This window comes from Typopeltis vanoorti, chromosome 17, assembly GCF_054136105.1.
Source record: "Typopeltis vanoorti isolate ZY-2024b chromosome 17, IOZ_Tvanoo_1.0, whole genome shotgun sequence".
NCBI classification, from domain to species: Eukaryota; Metazoa; Arthropoda; class Arachnida; order Uropygi; family Thelyphonidae; genus Typopeltis; species Typopeltis vanoorti.
In genome coordinates, this window is record NC_143565.1 from 106,753,224 (window position 1) to 106,773,232 (window position 20,009).

The following is a 20,009-nucleotide window of genomic DNA, read 5'->3' on the forward strand; positions in this document are numbered from 1 at the left end:
CATGGCTGTACCCTCTATCTGCTTGTAGATTTTGTTCTTCCAAGAAAAATAACCAGAATTGATGCCAAATTAAAAGAGATGTAAGATGTCAGAAGGAAAAACGTATTTTAAGAGTGTTAAGGTATCAATTAAAGGAATATTGGTAAACAATGAGGAGATGTCAAAGCTTACCAATATGTCTGTGTTATTTAAGGTTAAATTTTCTATGAGGGTTTTAAAATGGGTAGTTTTTTTTACGTGGAAAGACCAGTGGGGGAGGGGGGGGGTCAGAGAGTTGGCCAGCTGTTTTGACAGTTTGTAGCAAGGTGCATTAGTGGCATCTACTATAGGTCTTAGTGGCAAATTGGGTTTGTAGATTTTTGATAAACTGTATGTTTGGGGGGGGGGGGGGAGGTTTGGGTTTTTTCATGATGTCCGGGGGCCAGGAAGATACTTTTTTAAGTAAGTTTTTTCATTTTTTAACTTGTATTTTTGTGGGGTCATTCTACCTAGATCCCTCTAGCGGGATGTACGTAGAGCGATCTCTGAGGATAATCTCCATTTTTCGATTATATTCCATGGCATTAAGAACGACTGTGGCATTACCCTTATCTGCTCTGGTGATGACAATACTTTTTTCTTTCCGTAATTTCATGAGAGCAGTGCGTTGGGCAGATGATAAGTTACTTTTTGCAGGCAAAGACTGGGCGAGGATGTTGGCAACGTGAAATCTGATGTCATTTGCTATCTCCGAAGGTAAGCGACAGATCCCACATTTGATGTTAAACATTACATCAAGCACCGGCACTTCTTTCGGAGCGACCGCAAAATTGTGGCCAAGGCTTAGGGCACTGACGGCATCTTCGTTGAGCCTTTTGGAAGATAGGTTAACTACTGTCTGGAGCAGTTGAATTTGCAGCTGCGGTTTGGCTTTACAGGTTGTTATATTTCTTGATATGTTTATTTTTTATTTTTTGAAATTCTTTCTGTGTGGAAGCATGCGAAATGCCAGAAAGAATAGACCAAAGTTCAGGGTTAAGTATAGCAGAGAGCTCTGATTGTAAGGAGCCAATGGCGGCATTAGTCTCAGAGAGGGTGGCACGAGAAGCCGCGATTTGTTCCCACAGTAGTGCAAAGCTGGCATGGTTATATATGCGGAGGGCTTTTTTGGAATGAAAGTTGATCTTTAGCTTAACGCAGTTGGGTATCACTCTTGTATCCCAACATCTTTTTAAAAAGGCCAGCCTATTTAGTTGCCTAGATAGTCGCAGTTTTGACTTACCGTATTGTCTGGATTTGTATGCTATATCTTCTCCATAAATGATTAGAATCCGTGTGTAGAGGCTTAAGTGCTGTGAGGACATCATGTTGGAGGCTTAATGGATTGTAACTCAGAAAGGATTAAAACAGAATTTAATACTTCATATATTTCGTCTCAGTCACTGAGACATCTTCAGGGATTACAAAAAAAACTAATGTAACATATATACAAATCGGTGCTCCACCTATATAGGACTTAAGTGTCACCCACGTGGTTGGGCTTAGTATGGTGTTATTTGTATATATGTTACAAATTGTTAGAAAATATAGGAAATATTAAATTCTGTTTTAATCCTTTCCGAGTGCTGTATACAATCCATTAAGCCTCTAAAATGATGTCCTAACACTTAAGCCTCTACACATGGTTAAAAACAATGAACTAAAAATTACTCTCCTTGTCATGCATCATTAGCTTGTGAAAAATATACAAATGCAAATATGACCAATGATTGATGGAACTTTATGTGGTCATTTTCATACTGTGCTAAGTTAGTAAAATCATCATCATCAACATCATCAAATTCCTGCCATGTACCCTCAAGGGGGTGTACAGGATATGATAGTACTACATGAAAAAATTACATCATTACTAACTTCCTATCCACAATTTTCCTCCAAATCAGTCTGTTACTTGTCAAGACTCCAACATTATCAGATCTTATATTTCTATCGTCTAAGGCACTTTGTACCGTATCAATCCACCTATATCTTGGTCTTCCTCTGGGTTGTTTTCCTGCCAACCTGGCAGAGAACACTTGTTTTGCTAATCATTTCTCTCCCATTCTATTTAAATGACCATACCACCTAAGATTAGCTCTGCTAATGCATTCCTGGATGCTGACAACGTCAAGTTCTTTCCTAATATCCTCGTTTTTAATATGATATTGACATTGATGCCATCTGTTCATGCCTCTAATCTTTCTCAGGACTCTCATATCTGCGGTCTCTAGTCTTTGGTCAAGTGTTTTACTTCTGACCCAGCTCTCAGATCCATAAGTTAAAACTGGTTTGAACACGTATACAGCTAATTTAGTGTTCCGACTAATTTCTCTCTTATTCCATATGAATTTATTCACTTGACTTCCCACCACACCAGCTTTGCTGATTCTGTTGTCTAATTCCATATTTAATTTACCATCTTCACTAAAAATCATGCCTAAGTAGCTGAAATGCTACACTTGTACCACAGGTTCTCCATTCACAACACAGTTGGCATTTTCAATGATTCTGCCTATTTTCATTGTCTTTGTCTTTTTATTGCTGACCATCATACCATATCTATTACAACAGCTATTCAATTTAGTCAGAGAATCTTGCAGATTGTAGCGGATTTATTTAGAAGTATAACATCATCTGCATAAAGCAAAGAGATGACATTAACATCTCCAATTTTGATATCAGGTTTAATACCACTTTCTTCATAATGTGATCCATATAGATAATGAATAACAGAGGGTAAAATGTACATCCTTGTCTCACACCAGATTTAACATTAAACCATCTTCCTGTACTTCCTTCAATTCTAACTGCTGACTTACAACTCAAATAAAGACTAAGTATTGCTTGATATAATGCCCCATTGACACCATATAACTGCAGCGTGTAGAATAGCTTCTCTCTTGGTACCTTGTCATATGCCTTTTCCAAATCAACAAAACTTAAATACAGATCTTTGTTATATTCCCATGCTTTCTCGACTATTTGTCGCAAAGTGAAGATCTGATCCTGACAGCTTCTATTTGGCCTGAATCCAGCTTGTTCTTCACTAAGCTTTTCTTCCACAATTCTTCTCAACCGTTTCTCGAGTATACTTGCATAGATCTTGCCAGGAACACTCAGTAGGAAAATACCTCTGCAATTCTCACATTCAGTTTTATTTCACTTTTTATATATGGGTACTATGAGAGCTCTACTCCAATCATCGGGAATTCGTCCCTCTGTCCAGGCTTTCTGAACTATGCAGTGCAGCCCCTGTAAGACTTTTATACCATCAAACTTCAGCATTTCTGGTCGAATATCATCTACTCGTGCTGCCTTTCCACATTTCAAGACTTTGATGGCTTTTTCTACATCAAGTATGGTTCTACATCAGGAATACATTTCATATGTATTCCTGACTGCATGCCTAGTCAGTGCTTTTTACCACTGTGCTGTCATCACTGCTTGTTTCATTTAGCAGTTTTTCAAAGTAATTACTCCATACTTCAAGGATATCTTTTTTTTTGCTCCTGTTTTCATGTCACCTTTATCATCTCTAACTCCTTTTACAGCACTCTTTCCTCCATTCCTATGCTTCTTCAACAACCTCCAGAATATTTTGCCACCTTCTTGATATTTATTTTCTATGTTCTTGCAAAAGTTCTCCCATTGCTTTTGTTTAGCTAGTTTTACACAGTGTTTCGCTTTCTTACATTTGTCTCTGTATTCTCTAAGAGCAAAAGCTGACTTATTTGCCAGGAACTTTTCATATGATTTCTTCTTTTCCTTCACTGCCTCTTTAACTTCCTGTGTCCACCATGGAGTCCTGATTTTTCTATCCTTGCAGACAACCTCACCACATGCCTCTCTGGCTGAATCAATCAGGTTTTCTTCAAGACTTGCCACTGAATCTCCAAGGTTTGGTTCCCGTTCTCAAACTCTTTCATTTTTTCTTCGATAATCTTTGTACATGTTAGTCTACAGTTCACATCTGAGAGCTGCTTAACTTTTATTCGCTTTAAAACTTTCTTACATGTTATTCTTTTCAATATGAAATTCAATTTTATCCTGCTCAAGACTAAATAGTGATCACTTCCAATTTCAAATCCTCTGTACACTCTGGTGTCCTGTACCAAGCAGCAAACATCACTATCAATATTAACATAGTCAATGAGACTTTTCTTATTCCTTGCCTCTTCTCTCCATGTGAATTTGTGCACATTTTTATGTTGGAACATGATGTTAGTAATAACCAGTCCATGTCCTGAGCAGAAATCCAACAGGTATTTGCCATTATTATTAGCTTTGCTCTTTTCTCCAAATTTTCCAAAAATATTTTTGTATGTCTGTCAATCATTTCCTACTCTGCTATTTAGATCCCCAACAAGGACCAACTTTTCCTTTTTCATTGTGTCAGTTGCTTTTTCTAAAGCATAAAAAAATTCCTCCACTTCTACCTTAGTAGAACCTTCTGTGGGACCATAGGCACAAATAAGTCTCATTGTCCAGTTCCCCATTCTCATATTTGCCCACATCACTCTATTTGAGACAGCCTGCCATTCAAGAAGATTAGCCTCTTATTTTGTGTTGAATACTATGGCTACTCCTTCTTTTCCTTGATTGTCATTGCCTGAATATAACATTTTGTATTTATTGCTCAGAAAGATCTCACCAGTTTGTCTTTTTTGTTTCAGTCAATCCTATTATGTCGATCTGGTACTTATCTAATTCCTCAGCTAGCTCCATTTCTTTGCCATTCAGGCTTCTTATGTTGATAGTACCAATCTTGAACTCTGGTGATGTTGAGTTGGGTTGTGTTTTCAGATTTTTTCCAGTAGCTGACTTTTCGCTGTTCGCCCTGGTTCCCTGCCGAAAACAACAAGAGTCTTGTGTAACTGGGTGAAGCCCCAGACATCATGAAATTTTGTCATGTTGTACCATCATTTTGTATATTGATTTAAGCCAATAAGAATACAATTTGGTCGGCTAAATCACAAATTGCCAGCCCATCCTTGTTCGTTCAGTATCCAGGTAGATACACAACAGGATGCACCACGAGAAGGTGGGGTTTGGACATTAGGTCAGAAACCAGGTCGGTTCTCTGCATTCTTTTAAAGGCTATGTAGAGGTCTTCTCTCAGTTATACAGCTTTGACCCTTAAGCACCTCCTTGTAGGAAAATTGTTGATAGGAAGTTAGTAATGGTGTAAGTTTTTCATGCAGTACTATCATATCCTGTACATATCAGGAATTTGATAATGTTCAAAGTCTAAATTTTGTGATTCAAAGATTGCTTGCATTTTTTTGAGAAGTTGAAATGCTTCTTCAAGAGTTTTCTGATTTTTTATTTATTTATTTTTTTTTTTAACTATAAGTTAAAAAAACAAAATAAAAAATCAGGTGTAATTGAAGAAAACTACAAATAACACACTTATGTCGGCAAGACTTGTGAGTGACTGAGGTGCATTCTAACTGATCATTACAAAGTGCGTAATTCCCTACACTCCCCTAATCGCCTTTGCCATACGCAATTTAAAATAAAACTTCTGATCCAAAAAATTCATAAAGCAGGAATTTGTAAAGTGAGAACTACCTGTATATATATTAATAAGTTAGGAAATTATTGCCCTTATTTAGTTATCCTTAAATTATTTTTCCTTAATTTCCTTAAATTATCATATAATTTAAGGAAATTATAACGTACTAGGATATACATTAAAATAAATTTTAATATATTTCAATATTTCGGCAACGTCACGTTGCCATTTTCAAGAACTTAAGTACAAGACACGTGCACGCAAGCACAACAAACTAGTAACTGAGGAAGAAGTAGGAAGCTATAATTTCTCCTAAAGTCCTGATTGTGCCCTCTAGCAGGCAATGTTGGTATTCTTGGGCGATTAGGTTGAAGGTCTTCTGATGTAGGTTTCCCAAATTTGAGGAAGTCTCGTGCAGCCAAATTTGTTGAGGTTTGGATTGTTTCTTAGGGCTGAAGCTGATTCCATGAAAAGCCTTTCATATCTGTATTTGCTACGGTGTATTATCCTGGCTTTCTTCCACCGTATTCTATGGCAGGTATCCAGCGCATGGTCAGCAAGACCAGATGGCTGTATTGGTGAAAATGGATGTAGTCTTTGTGTTCTGAAATTCTGATATTTGCTGTCCTGCCTGTTTAGCCAAAGTAGGACAGCTTGCAGCTGCAAGGGACCTGGTATACACCAGGTAGGTCTACAGGGAGAGGTTGGTCTTTAGTAGAGCAGATAAGGGATGCCAATTTTTTTTATATGTAAACCAGTAAACCACAACCCCCACCACACACACACAACAAGGATTACTCTAAATCCATCACCATACCCTACATCTGAGGCACCTCGGCAAAAATCACAAAAATCTTAAAAAAAACGTAACTTAACTTCTTGTTACAGACCATATAAAAAATTGGCATCCCTTATCCGCTCTGCTAAAGACCCCCCCCTCCCACTAGACCTACCTGGTATATACCAGGTCCCTTGCAGCTGCAAGCTGTCCTAATTTGGCCAAACAGGCAGGACAGCAAATATCAGAATTTCAGAACACAAGAACTACATCCGTTTTCACCAATACAGCCACTCTGGTCTTGCTGACCATGCACTGGATACCTGCCATAGAATACGGTGGAAGAAAGCCAGGATAATACACCATAGCAAATACAGATATGAAAAGCTTTTCATGGAATCAGCTTCAGCCCTAAGAAATGATCCAAACCTCAACAAATTTGGCTGCATGAGACTTCCTCAAATTTGGGAAACCTACAGCCCAATTGCCCAAGAATACCAACATTGCCTGCTAGAGGCACAATGAGGACTTTAGGAGAAATAATAGCTTCCTACTTCTTCCTCACTTACTGGTTTGTTGTGCCTGCGTGCACGTGTCCTGTACTTAAGTTCTTGAAAATGGCAATGTGACGTTGCCGAAATATTGAAATATATTAAAATTTATTTTAATGTATATCCTAGTACATTGTAATTTCCTTAAATTATATAGTGAAAATGCATAACCAACGTCTAAGCCTTTCCACAAGAATTAGCTACTCAGGTTATGCTTTGTAGAACTGTCTGTTATTGTTTAATTGCCACTATGATTCTGTACTGGCAGTGCCTATGATACTTAGGTGAAAATTTTATAGTAATGAAGTTTTCCTTTGTTTTTAGAATTCTTTTGAGCATACAGGTTAAACACAGATTTAATTCTGATCACTAACTGTAATAGGTGATAAAGATAAAGCATTAGATCTTGATAAAATAAAATGTAATCCATTCATTAATAGCCCATCAATAAAATCTTCAATGGCAGACTGGGTCCACTATGATGCACTTATAGGATGAAGGAAAAAGTCTGTTATAGTGAAAAGTTTGCTATAGTTAATTTCATTAAAATAGAATTGTTATGGAATTTTAGCTGAGATTTTTTTTTTTTTTTGTAGTTTGTTACATTGAGAGTTGCTATAGTAAGAATAGACCACATCCGAATTTTAAGAAATATTTATCGATATAAAAAACTGTCTTAGTTTTAATAATGCTAGTTTAATAATCTTAAATAAATAATTTAATAATATAAATAAATAAACAAAATAAAATTATAAGAATGAAAATGCATGTGTATCACAGACTACTAGATTTAGCATTCAAAAGCAGTTATAATAATTTTAAAATGTAAACCATAAATGACATACCTTCTGTAAACTGGATGGATTTAATTGTGTTTTATCTATTATTTTAATAGCGACCTATAAAGAAACATAACAAAAATTAGATTAAATGCTATTATATATAATTAAGTATATACAGTGTGTGTGTGTGTGTGTGTGTGTGTAAGGGGGAGTAAACTGAGAAAATTACCAGGATAGATGAGTTATGCTAGTGTGTTTTAAATTACATCCAAAGCAAGTCAACTAAGGCTATGAGGCCAATGTATTTATTGTCTGTTACCTATGTGTGTATTTCTTCCTTGGGGATGAAAAATGTTTTAATGAAGAAAAAATCCTGCCACTTCAATGAGACCAAACTAACTCACTTTCAGTTGAAAGTGAGTTAGTTTGGACTCAAAGATTCTTTGCATCTTAGATAGAATTCTAAACCAGATCTTCCAACAACAGGAAAAAAGAAACTTTGAAAATATCAGGTTTCTATTTATTTAAGTGATCATAAACACTAAAGACTATACATCAGCTGAATAGAAGAAAGATCAGGGGAAAGAAGGAATTAAAAAAAAAAAAAAGCATATATTTCACTGGGAAATCCTAGTGAGCTAGAGAATATACATTAAATATTTTCACTTTAAATGTTCAAGCATACAGCAAAATAACAAATGTTTGCAACCCTGAAATCACAACCGTTACAACCTTCAGTATGTGTCATGTATATTCAAGATGAATATTACATTTTAAAGGTCCCATTACCAGATAGCATTGTTTCCAAGTGTTTGATTTGCTTTAGCAGCAAAGCAGGAATCTGATGTCAGTAGTACTGTATGTCTAAAGTGATAAATGATTGTAGCAAATATGCATCCTCACAGTGGGCAGGTAGACAACAGACAAGTATACAAATGCCCACCAGGGTAAGGTATGAATGGGATCTTTGTACTCCGAGCCACCATGGTAGCCATGAAGGCCTTGTAGGAACCTAAAAATCTGGCAAATCAGGACAGTGGTGAAGTTCTGATTCAAGTAAGCAGCTTTTATCAGTGCTGGCTTAAAGCTTAAGGAAATATGACTTAGAAAAAGCTAAATTCCAGAAACTTACAGGAATGATCAAAATGACTGTAACAACTAATATAGCCGGATGAAAGATTACAGCATCATTTTAATATTTTATATTAAATCCATAATATTGTTATTATATTATATATATAATAATTAAATCCATAACCTGTGATCCATAATATTGCATATTATGGATCACAGGTTAAAGAGCTATAGTCATGCTGACAAAAATTGGACCCCCTGCAACATAGCTGTTGTATATAACTGAAAGAAGAGCCTGAAAATGGAAAATGTAAAATTACCTCCAATAACGTGATTTATGACTCAAAGACATCAGGAAGGTTATTGTTTATCAAGTCTATCTGCAAACTATGAATAGGTACAAATAGCCACATGGAATCCAAGTATATTATATAAAACTGGAAAATTTGATGGAAGAGATATTAAATATGAATATAGATATAACAGGTATCAATGAGATAAGATGAACAGGAAATGAAAAAATTGAAAGTAATTATCTATTCAGAGGATGAAAGGCGCAAGTATTTACAAAAGTATTCTTGGATATTGCCTGTAAGTTACAATCATGCTAATCAAAACCTCCAAGAAAACCTTCTGACAATGGTTTCCTCTGGGGTATATGCTCCTGTTGACAACCATTATGATGAAGAGGTGGAAGATTTCTATGAGATGGTACAAAATGTTATAAAACAAATAAAGATGATATTCTGATCATTATGAGGGACTTAAATTGAGAAGTTGAATCCACAGGAAGAGGAGTATCCCCCATAATTGTTAACTTTGGACTTGGTAACATGAATGACAGAGGTATAAGGCTAATTTTCTTTTGTGAACAAAATGATCTCATAATAACAAATACCTTCTTTCAACAACCTTAAAAGATGACTACATACCTGGGAACGCTTATATGGTTAAATCAGAAATCAGATTGATTATATTAATTACAAATTATTCAAGGTGCTGTGCAAAAAAACACCAAGGAGAAGATGTAGAATCAGATTCAGATAACATTCCAATAGTTCCAAAATTAAGACTGAAAAAAAGCACAGTAAAAATAAAGAACAGCATCCAGATTCCAATTACCTAAAGAATAACTCAATTAAAAATAAGTATGCAACAAAAATTAAAAGTTGTTTTCAAACATATTAGAAAGTTTCAATTAGAACATGAAATATAAACACAAAACAAACTGAAGATAAAATTTTTTTTCTTTCATGGTTAGACAGTGGCAAACATTCGATGTGTAGAAATTGACAGAGCAATTACTTTTCTTAAAACTAAGATAAAATAATACTCAATGCTTCAACCTTTAAAATATCAAAAGGAGCATATACCCCAGAGGAAACCATTGTCAGAAGGTTTTCTTGGAGGTTTTGATTAGCATGAACCAGGCAATATCCAAGAATACTTTTGTAAATACTTGCGCCTTTCATCCTCTGAATAGATAATTACTTTCAATTTTTTCATTTCCTGTTCATCTTATCTCATTGATACCTGTTATATCTATATTCATATTTAATATCTCTTCCATCAAATTTTCCAGTTTTATATAATATACTTGGATTCCATGTGGCTATTTGTACCTATTCATAGTTTGCAGATAGATGCTAATTTTTTTATGTGGTCTGTAAGTGGTTGTAAGGTTGTAATTCCTTAGTATTTTTGCCAATTTTTCGGATGTGCCCCAGAATGGTGATAGATCTTGAGTAATCTCTGCTTTAAAGGGGGAGGTGAGAGGAGGGGGATTGTGGTTACAGGGCTTTAATATTTTGAGGGTTGTAGCCAGTGGCTAAGAAAGTGTTTCTTCCAGCATATCCTATGATGGGTGTCCAGTTCATGGTCAGCAAGTCCTGAGTTGCTGTACTGGTGGAACCAGATGTATGAGGGTGGTTCCATAAATTTGTCTGACTAAACTTTTTCAGAAGTTCTGTCTTCTGTCACTTCCAAACTTTTTTAGAGGTGACAGAAAGAAAACTTTTGAACATAATCTCATTTTTCACATCTTTGAATTAACATTTCTATGCCCTTTAAAAAATTGTCTGCACTTTTGTCTGCAAAATGGCCTAAAACGGCATCTTTCCACTCACTGTCATCTGCAAATTTTCTTCCTCCAAGGTCCATCTTCAGTTCCAAGAAGAGGTAGTAGTCACTGAGTACTAGATCAAGGCTGTAAGGTGGGTGTTTAGTCTCCTAGAAGCCATTGCTGGTGTTGAGGCTAGCAGGTGAAAAGACGTACTGTCAGAGAACTACTGAAAGATTTGCGATTTTTGTTGATTTATTAAGTGTTTTCTTAGATTTAATTGTGTATTTTTAATATATTATTGTAGTTTTTTAGTGCAGTTATTACTCTAAAGCATTTTATAACATAATTTCAGAAATTTCAGAAAAACTCGTCGTAACAAGGCAGTGACTAAAGCTAAAGTTGTTGCTACTAAGGAGAGCATTTGTCCTGAACAAAAACACTGCCGCAATGATGATGATAATTTATCTAAGGATACGTTGACATTAGAAATAGCTCGGCTAAAAGAAATTATTAAGAAATCGACCAGGGAGAATCAGAAAAGGTGGAAAAACGTTTGTCTAAACTTCAACAGGATAAGAACAAGAAATAAGGCAGGAAATTACTGAACATGGAAATCAAAATATTAATATCAAGGTAAGTCAGTTAATATCTAAGAAAAAAGAGGTAATATGGTATGGTAACTCAATTTTAAAATTTGTGCTTGCCGAGGGAATCACCACTTCTAGTTTCCCAGGAGCAAAAATTAAAAATATGACAAACATAATTGAAAACCAAAAAAGAAATGGTAGTGCTAGTAGGTACTAATAATTTAAGTGGTGACAAACATAGTATGAGAGAAGATATGAAAGGTCTGTTGGAAAAAGCAAGAAAGAAATGTGAAAGAGTAAAAATTGTAGGATTACTACCTAGATATGATAGTACTGAGTTAAGGAGGGTGATGATAGCAAATGATTTCATATGCAGGCTATGCAGAAGATATAGATGTGAGTTTTTAGATGTGTGGAATGTGTTTGATGGCAGAAAAGATTTTATAAGAATGATGGCCTGCACTTCAATTAATTTGGCATCAGAAACCTGGAGAAATTACTTCTTGGTATGAGACCCAATGCAGAGCATCAGAGAAACTAGATCATCAAGGGAGGAATGGAAAAAATGCATGTGAAAGTTCAGCTATGGTATACAAACGTGATAAAGATATTAATGCCTTTGAACATGGTCATGTATGTGGCGAAGGAGTGGAAAAATATGCTTTGGGTTCAGACCTTTTAAGTATGTCTGGGGAGGGAAAAGAGAAAATTCTAGAACAAGACCAAATAGATTGCATATCTAACTATAAGAATAGGCTAGGTCGTAATTCATTATGTCTATACACAAATGCCAGGAGCATCAGAAACAAATGGGTTGAGTTTGTTGCTTTATTGAATATGATGTGGCCTAAGATTGTTGGCATTAGTGAAACCTGGTTATCAGAATCAGATATGGTAAGTGGGATATACTATTTTTAGGAATGGCAGAAGAGATAGGAGAGGAGTGCTACTAATGATATCAGATGACTTAAGTACAGTTAGGGTAGAAATATAAGAAAACAATGATGGTAACAATGTCCCATGTAGTGATGAGTTTGAGTCTATTTGAGTCTATCTGGTGTGAAGTGGAGGTTAACAGAATGAAATATATGGTGGGTGTTGCTACAGACCTGGTGGCTCAGTTGTAGGGGACAAAGAAATGCATTGCCAATTTAGCCTTATGGTTACCAAGTGAATGATCATTATGGGTGACTGTAATTTTCCAAACATTGATTGGGTAGAAGAGAAATCTCATGATAAGAAAAAACAGGAATTTATTGAATTGTTGCGAGACAACTTTCTCAAGCAGCATGTGAAAGAAGGAACTCAAGGTCAAAGAGTGTTGGATTTGCTCATAGCTTCAGAAGGGATCTCTGTCAAGAATATGGCTATTTTACCACAATTGGTGACTTTCTTGGGAAGTATCTACTTGTATTGAAGCTCCGATTAAAACAGGCTACATGCTGAACTACAAAACTGGAAATTATGATCAACTTAGAAAAATACTATCTTTGGTCCATGGTATCAGTTACTGAATGGAAAAAATGTCACCAATGAATGGGAATCTTTGAAAAAGTGCTTGAATGAAGAGGTATCTCAATGTATCCCTAGTGTTCGAAGAATAAATAGGTTGGGAGTTAAATGGATGTGCAGCCTTATTAAGCAAGAGATCGACAAGAAAAAGACGATGCAGAAAGAATATCATGAGAATAAGAGTGAAAAGAGTTATGAAATATAAAAAGCTCAGACCAGAAAAGTAATGAGTATTGCGAGAAAAGTTAAAATGGAATATGAAAAGAAATTGGCAATGCAAGCTAAAGGCAATCCAAAAGAATTTTATTGTTATGCCGCAAGCAAAAGAAAGAATGAATGTGGAAGAATAACTATTGAATGTAGATGGTACACGAGTGTCGGAAGCTAAGGAGATTGTTCAGTTAATGAGTGCTCACTTTGCTAAGATATATCAACCAGGTGTATATAGCATGGGGAACAGTGCTACTTCTACGTTGGATAAAGAGTTAGAGGTTCATAAAAATGAGGTTGAAGAGCTCTTGCATGACCTGGATAAGAATTTGTCAATAGGGACAGATGGAATATCAGCCAATCTGCTAAAGGAATGTTCAGATGAATTGGCTAGGCTTCTCATACATTTGTATAACTTGAGCCTCAGCTCAGGAATCGGTACACAATAAATAACGGAAAAAACTCATGTAGAAAGATTATTTATTAGTATAATTTTCGCCTGTGTGTCACAGGCATCCTCAGTACATTAAGCTCAAAATTAAACACTAACTGACAATTCCAAAAAGCGCCACCTAAGTAGCTGGTGTAAGATAACTAAAAAGGTCAATAACTTTCCTTAAAAAAAAAAAAAAAAAAAAAAAAAAAAAAAAAAAAAAAAAAAAAAATTAATATAATAAAAAGTTAGGAAAGATTAGCTGATTTGTAAAGTACTATCTCCCATAAAGGGGACAGACGTAAGCCATCAGATCTGTTTAAGTTAGGAGAATGAAGTAGAGTTTCACATGTTTCTTTATAAAGGTGTTCCATGAGAAACTGACTTTTGTGAAGAACTCTTGTCTTTCTCCAATGAACTCTGTGTCTAGTGAAGATGGCATGTTCAGAAAGTCCAGACTTTTCAGGTTTAAAGTATTCAATATAAGATTGGTGTTCTTCTAGCCGAATAGAGGCAGATCTTCCCGCTTGTCCGAAATAAGATAATCCACAAGAGCACAGAATCTGGTAGACACCTGGATGATTAAGATGTGGAAGCTTGTCCTTAGGAGAAGTGAGAAAGGTGGAGATTTTTCTAAACGGTCGAAAGGCAACAAAAATATTCAGTGGTTTTAAAACTTTTGCTACACATTCACTGATGCCTTGTACATAAGGGATAGTAATGCGTGTTATTTCCTCTGTGTTTGAAGAGGAAGACATATTAAAACTACTTAAAAGTTCTTTCAATGAAGCAATTCTTATAACCATTAGATAGAAAGGAAGAAGTTATGTATTGTAGTTCTTTCTGTAAAAGATCGTCTATAGAACAAAAGGAGTGGGCCCGATGAACCAGTGTTTTAATAGTTCCTGCCTTTTGACCGGGATGGTGATGAGATTCCGCATGGATATAATGGCCTGTATGAGTCTTCTTTCTATAAACTGAGAAATGTAGGTTACCATCTGGTTGGCGAAGAATTAGAAGATCTAAAAAGGCTAACTGCTTATTTGATTCTATTTCTAGGGTAAACTTGATCCTAGGATGAAATGCATTTAACTTAGTGAGAAATTGTTGAAATTCATCAGAAGAGCCATTCCATACAGCAAAAATGTCATCGACATATCTGAACCAATGCGTAGGTCTGGGAGAAATATTGTCAAAGATACGTTGTTCAAAATGTTCCATAAAGAAATTGGAGATAGCAGGAGAAAGAGGATTACCCATTGCTGTTCCTTCAATTTGTTGATACAACTTATTTTTAAAGGAAAAATAACCAGAGAATTTATTACAAAATCAAATACGTTTACAATGTCCGAAGGAAATTCCTGTTGTAGTAATTCAATACTTTCCGAAAGAGGCACATTTGTAAATAAAGAAACATCTAAACTGATCATGATATCAGAAACGTCTAAATGAAGATCTGAAATTTTATTTTTGAAATCCAAAGTATTTTTTATATAAGTATCAGTTCTTCTAGTTGAAGAGGAGAGTAAATTAGATAAAAATTTTGAGATTTTGTAAGTGGGGCACCCTATACAATCTACGACTGGTCTCAACGGAATGCCTGGTTTATGAACTTTCGGAAGACCGTACAATCTAGGTGGACGACCGAAGAAGGTTTTAAGTTTTTTCTTTTGATCTTCATTCCATGTAGATACATTATCTATAAGAGAATTAAGTCTCTTCAATTGACTCCGGGTAGGATCCGATGTAAGAGGCCTATAAGTTGAATAGTCGCGAAGTAAAAGAGACATTTTTCTCTCATATTCCTTCCTATCTTGAATCACTATAGCCTTCCCCTTATCAGCTTTCGTAATTATTAAATTATTGTATCACTGAAGAATAACTAAATTATTCTTCAGTGATTTCAATGCTTTAAACTCAGAGTAAGAAAGATTAGGACGAGGAGGCTTGGCATGAAAAAGAATTTGTGCACATTCACATTGAAAGAACTTTGAGTAGTTTTAATATGTCTTCCTCTTCAGCTCAGGAATGATACCACAGGAATGGAAGGAATGTATGATAGTTCCACCAGTTTTTGCACAAGGGTGGTGCAAAAACTGGTGTCTAACTATCGACCTATTAGTATCTCTGGTGTGGTAGTGAAGATTTTAGAGAAGTTGGTAAGAACTCGCATACAGAAATGGGTAGACAAGCATTCTATACTCTGCAGGGAACAGCATGGGTCTACTAAAGGAAGGTCATGTTTTAGCAATTTGCTCATATTTTATAACAACGTTACGGCCGAGTTGGATAAAGGGAATGGATACCCTATGATAATGTTGGATTTTTCTAAGGCAAATGATAGGATACCACACGACAGGCTGTTGCGTAAACTGGAGAATATGGGATTGGAATATAATCTATTGACTTGGATCAGGGGATGGTTGACAGACAGATATCAAAAAGTGGTATACAGAGGGTGTGAATCTACCAGATTTAAGGTAACCAGTGGTATACCTCAGGGTTCAGCCCTTAGGCCATTATTGTTCAATCTATACATTAATGACATCAAGCAGGGTCTATCATCAGATTTGCAATTGTTTGCTGAGATAGGCAGAGCAATCAGGGATGCTACTGATATTCAGCAATTACAAAATGATTCTATTCAGACTGGAAATCTGGGCAAACGAAAGTGGCTATCATTTTAATGTTAGAGTGCAAAGTTATGCACTTTGGCATGATTAGAGTTCCAGAGGCATATTATATTAGCGGGGTTATGCTACAAGAAACTGAAGAGGCAAGGGATCTTGGTGTATTGGTAAATAAGAATTTAAAATTCAAAAGGTCACATAGCAAAAGTTATAAATAAAACTCAGAGGATAATTGCTCTGCTGAAGCGAGCCTTGACATGTAAGGATAAGGAAGTAATTTTGCCTCTTTATAAGGCTTTGATAAGACCACACCTGAATTACTGTGCACAGATTTGGCCTCCCTGGTTCCAAGGGGATAAAGAAGCTGTGGAAAGGTGCAAAGAAGAGTTACAAAGATTATATTTTATGCTAAACTAGAAGAAATTTTAAATTACAGTAGAGGAATTTTATATAAGTATCTTAAATGTAAAAAACAAATGCAAAAATGTGAAAACAATAACCTAAATTCAATGGGAAAGTTTGGATAACGAAGAGGTGAAAGAAGAGAAAGACTACTGGAATTTACTGAAGAGAACAGACTATTATATATTCATTTTTAATAAAAAGAAGCATTAAGTGGACACAGAGAAGTCCAGAGAAGGAAATTCCATTTCCTTCCTCCTATGATAATATTCTTTGGATGATATACTCTTTGCAAGAGTACATCATCCATATCTCCTCCTGGATGATGGGTTCACCATCATCCAGGTGGAGATATGGATGTAACAAGAATGACCTAAAGGTGCATAGGATATTAAAGAACCTTGATGTGAATACAGTTAATGGATTAGATGGTACACTAGTTCCGGTTTTACAAGGTACTAGGGAATTTGCAGTGTGTTGACCATATTGTTTAATTTTAGTATCAGTACTGAGTTGGTCTCAATGGAAAGGGGGGGGGGGAATGGTTCCATTGCATAAATGAGGTTCCAAGACTAAGGTGGTTCCATTGCATAAATGAGGTTCCAAGACTAAGGTAACATTACTGACCGATTGGCATCTCAAGAGTCATGGTCAAGGTACTGGAAAAGTTGGTTAAGAGCAAAATACAGGAATAGGTAGACAGGAAAAGGATACTATATGGGAAGCAACATGGTTTTGTGAAGGGCAGATAATGCCTCAGTAATTTGCTCACCTTTTATAATACAGTGACAGATGAGCTGAATAAAGGTAATGGATTTACAGTGATACTGCTAGATGTAAAGACTTTTGATAAGATACCGTATGGAATTCTAATCAATAAATTGCAGCATGTAAGGATGGATATAAAGTTTGTGAAGTGGATAAGATGGTGGCTGATAGAGTTTATTCAGCAGTAGAGTCCAGTAGAATGCCTATGACTGGTGGCATGCTGCAGGAATCTGTTCTTGGGTCACTACTATTTAATTTGTACATTAATGATATTGGGAATGATCTAAGAGGAATGATTCAGTTGTTTTACAAGAAATTGAGGCTAGGGATATGGTGGATAGAGATTCGAAATTCAGAGGACATATTGAAGAGTTGGCAAAATAGCTCAAAGGATTACTTGGATGCTGAAGAACACACTGACATGTAAAGATAGAGAAGTTATTATCCCTCTTTATAAGGCTATGATTCGGCCACATGTTCACTATTATGCACAGATTTGGTAGCCTGTTTCTTGGGAGATCAGGAGTTGGTGGAGAGGATTCAGAGCCTAGTGACCAAGCTGGTGGATCTGTGGAATGTTCCTTATGAGGAAAGATTGAGGATGTGAGGGTTGCACAGTTTTGCTGACAGTGGAGAAAAGAGAATATGATAGAAACTTCTAAGTTACTAAAGGGATTTTATAAGATTGACAGAGATAAAGTTTTTCATTACAGAGGACATATTGAAGAGTTGGCAAAATAGCTCAAAGGATTACTTGGATGCTGAAGAACACACTGACATGTAAAGATAGAGAAGTTATTATCCCTCTTTATAAGGCTATGATTCGGCCACATGTTCACTATTATGCACAGATTTGGTAGCCTGTTTCTTGGGAGATCAGGAGTTGGTGGAGAGGATTCAGAGCCTAGTGACCAAGCTGGTGGATCTGTGGAATGTTCCTTATGAGGAAAGATTGAGGATGTGAGGGTTGCACAGTTTTGCTGACAGTGGAGAAAAGAGAATATGATAGAAACTTCTAAGTTACTAAAGGGATTTTATAAGATTGACAGAGATAAAGTTTTTCATTACATGGGGAGTAGGGGGGAAAACAAGGGGTTACTTGAATGTTGTCTAAGAGTGTGGTTAGTTACGATGTGCAGAATAGGTTCTTTACTTGGAGAGTGGTAAATGAGTGGAATGTGCCAGAGGTGGGCCCCCCAACAGTGAATAGGTTTAAGGAGATGTATGATAGGTATTGTGTTAATGGATAGAGTGGGTCTTCTGCAATGAGTCTTTTGGCTCCTTGGAGCACCCATATAAATAATAGTTTTACACTTTGAGTTACTGAATTATCAACCATTATCCTCTGCTGTAGCTAGTAGTTTATATAGCTTATCCTGCAGAATCTCTACATTATCTTTATTAACTATTAGTTTCTTCTTCAGTTTGCCATCATCAAACAACTGATTTCTCCCTTCCAAATTAATCCCAATAACATTGATATACCAACTTATAAAGCAGTCCCTGTACAGAGCTCTGTGGAACACCACTGGTCATCTGCTTTTTTCTGTGATTCATCCCCGACATACACAGGCATACCCTGGTGATATGACATGTTTATAGGTCCCAATGCACTGGTGTTGAAAGTTTATTTTTCACTTGGTTAGACTATAATGAATTTAGTTTAATTCTTTATCCAAGTGTGAGCAAACAAAGTTTACGTCTGAAAATATCTTCAGGACTGGGGTAAAGTAGTACAACACCGTTGTACTACCTTACCCCAGTAAGGTAGTACAATGCCCCTATAGACGAGCCACCCCTGTACACACACACACACACACACACACATATATGAACTGCAGTGCAAGAAATTACTATGTATTTAAAGTAATGGTGAAAGTGCGTAAAATATCTCAAAGGCTCGCTATGAGTACTTAAGAACATAATTAAACCATTGTCTACACGTGGAGAGGAAGCAATTATTTGCTATATGACAGTGGCCTGGGACCTATAACATGTCATATGACTAGGGTATGCTTATATATGGCAGGAATGAATCAGAGAAAAGGCAGATGACCAATGATGTGCTACAGAACTTTGATACTGAGACTGCTGCTGTTCAGTTTGTATATCAATGAAATTGGAAGGGAGGAATCAGCTATTTGATCATGATGGTAAACTGGAGAGGGAAATAGTTAATAAAGATGATGTAGAGATCCTGCAGGATGATCTAAATAGACTAGTAGCTAGGGCAAACAATAATGACTGATAATTCAATGTCTATGTGTAAAGTTATGCACCACAGGATGAAATAAACTACAGGGTATTTACTGCATATATACCTAGTCATTTCTGCAGTGCAAGAAATGGCTATAATATTTTAAAGGTAATTGGGCAAAAATCTTAAAGGCTCACTTGAATGTTAGAAACACTGATAAGCTGAGATAAGGAATTTATTATTCCTCTTTATGAGACTTTGATATAACCATCATATCTAGATTATGCACAGTTCTGATCACCTGGGTTTCCTGGGGATGTGGAAGTAGTGGAGAGGATTCAGGGATGAGTGATCAATGGCAATTTCTTCGTGGAATGCTCTCTGTGAGGATAGATTAAAGATTTTGGGGAATTACATAAAGTTTAACTAATAGGAAGAAAAAAAAAGGGGATACGATATAATATGTTACTAAGAGGTTTCATGGAGTATA

At 36.0% G+C, this 20,009-nt stretch overlaps 1 protein-coding gene across 7 annotated transcripts in view; it reads right to left on the reverse strand.

The window, feature by feature from the left end:
• LOC150097746 (MAP/microtubule affinity-regulating kinase 3-like) overlaps nucleotides 1–20,009 on the reverse strand; it is a 297,798-nt gene that overhangs the window by 233,114 nt on the left and 44,675 nt on the right. For all 7 annotated transcript variants that reach the window (XM_090407471.1, XM_090407465.1, XM_090407466.1 and 4 more), the window contains exon 4: nucleotides 7,708–7,761. In XM_090407471.1, coding sequence (XP_090263597.1) covers nucleotides 7,708–7,761 — 54 coding nt within the window. The remainder of the gene's footprint in view (nucleotides 1–7,707; nucleotides 7,762–20,009) is intronic.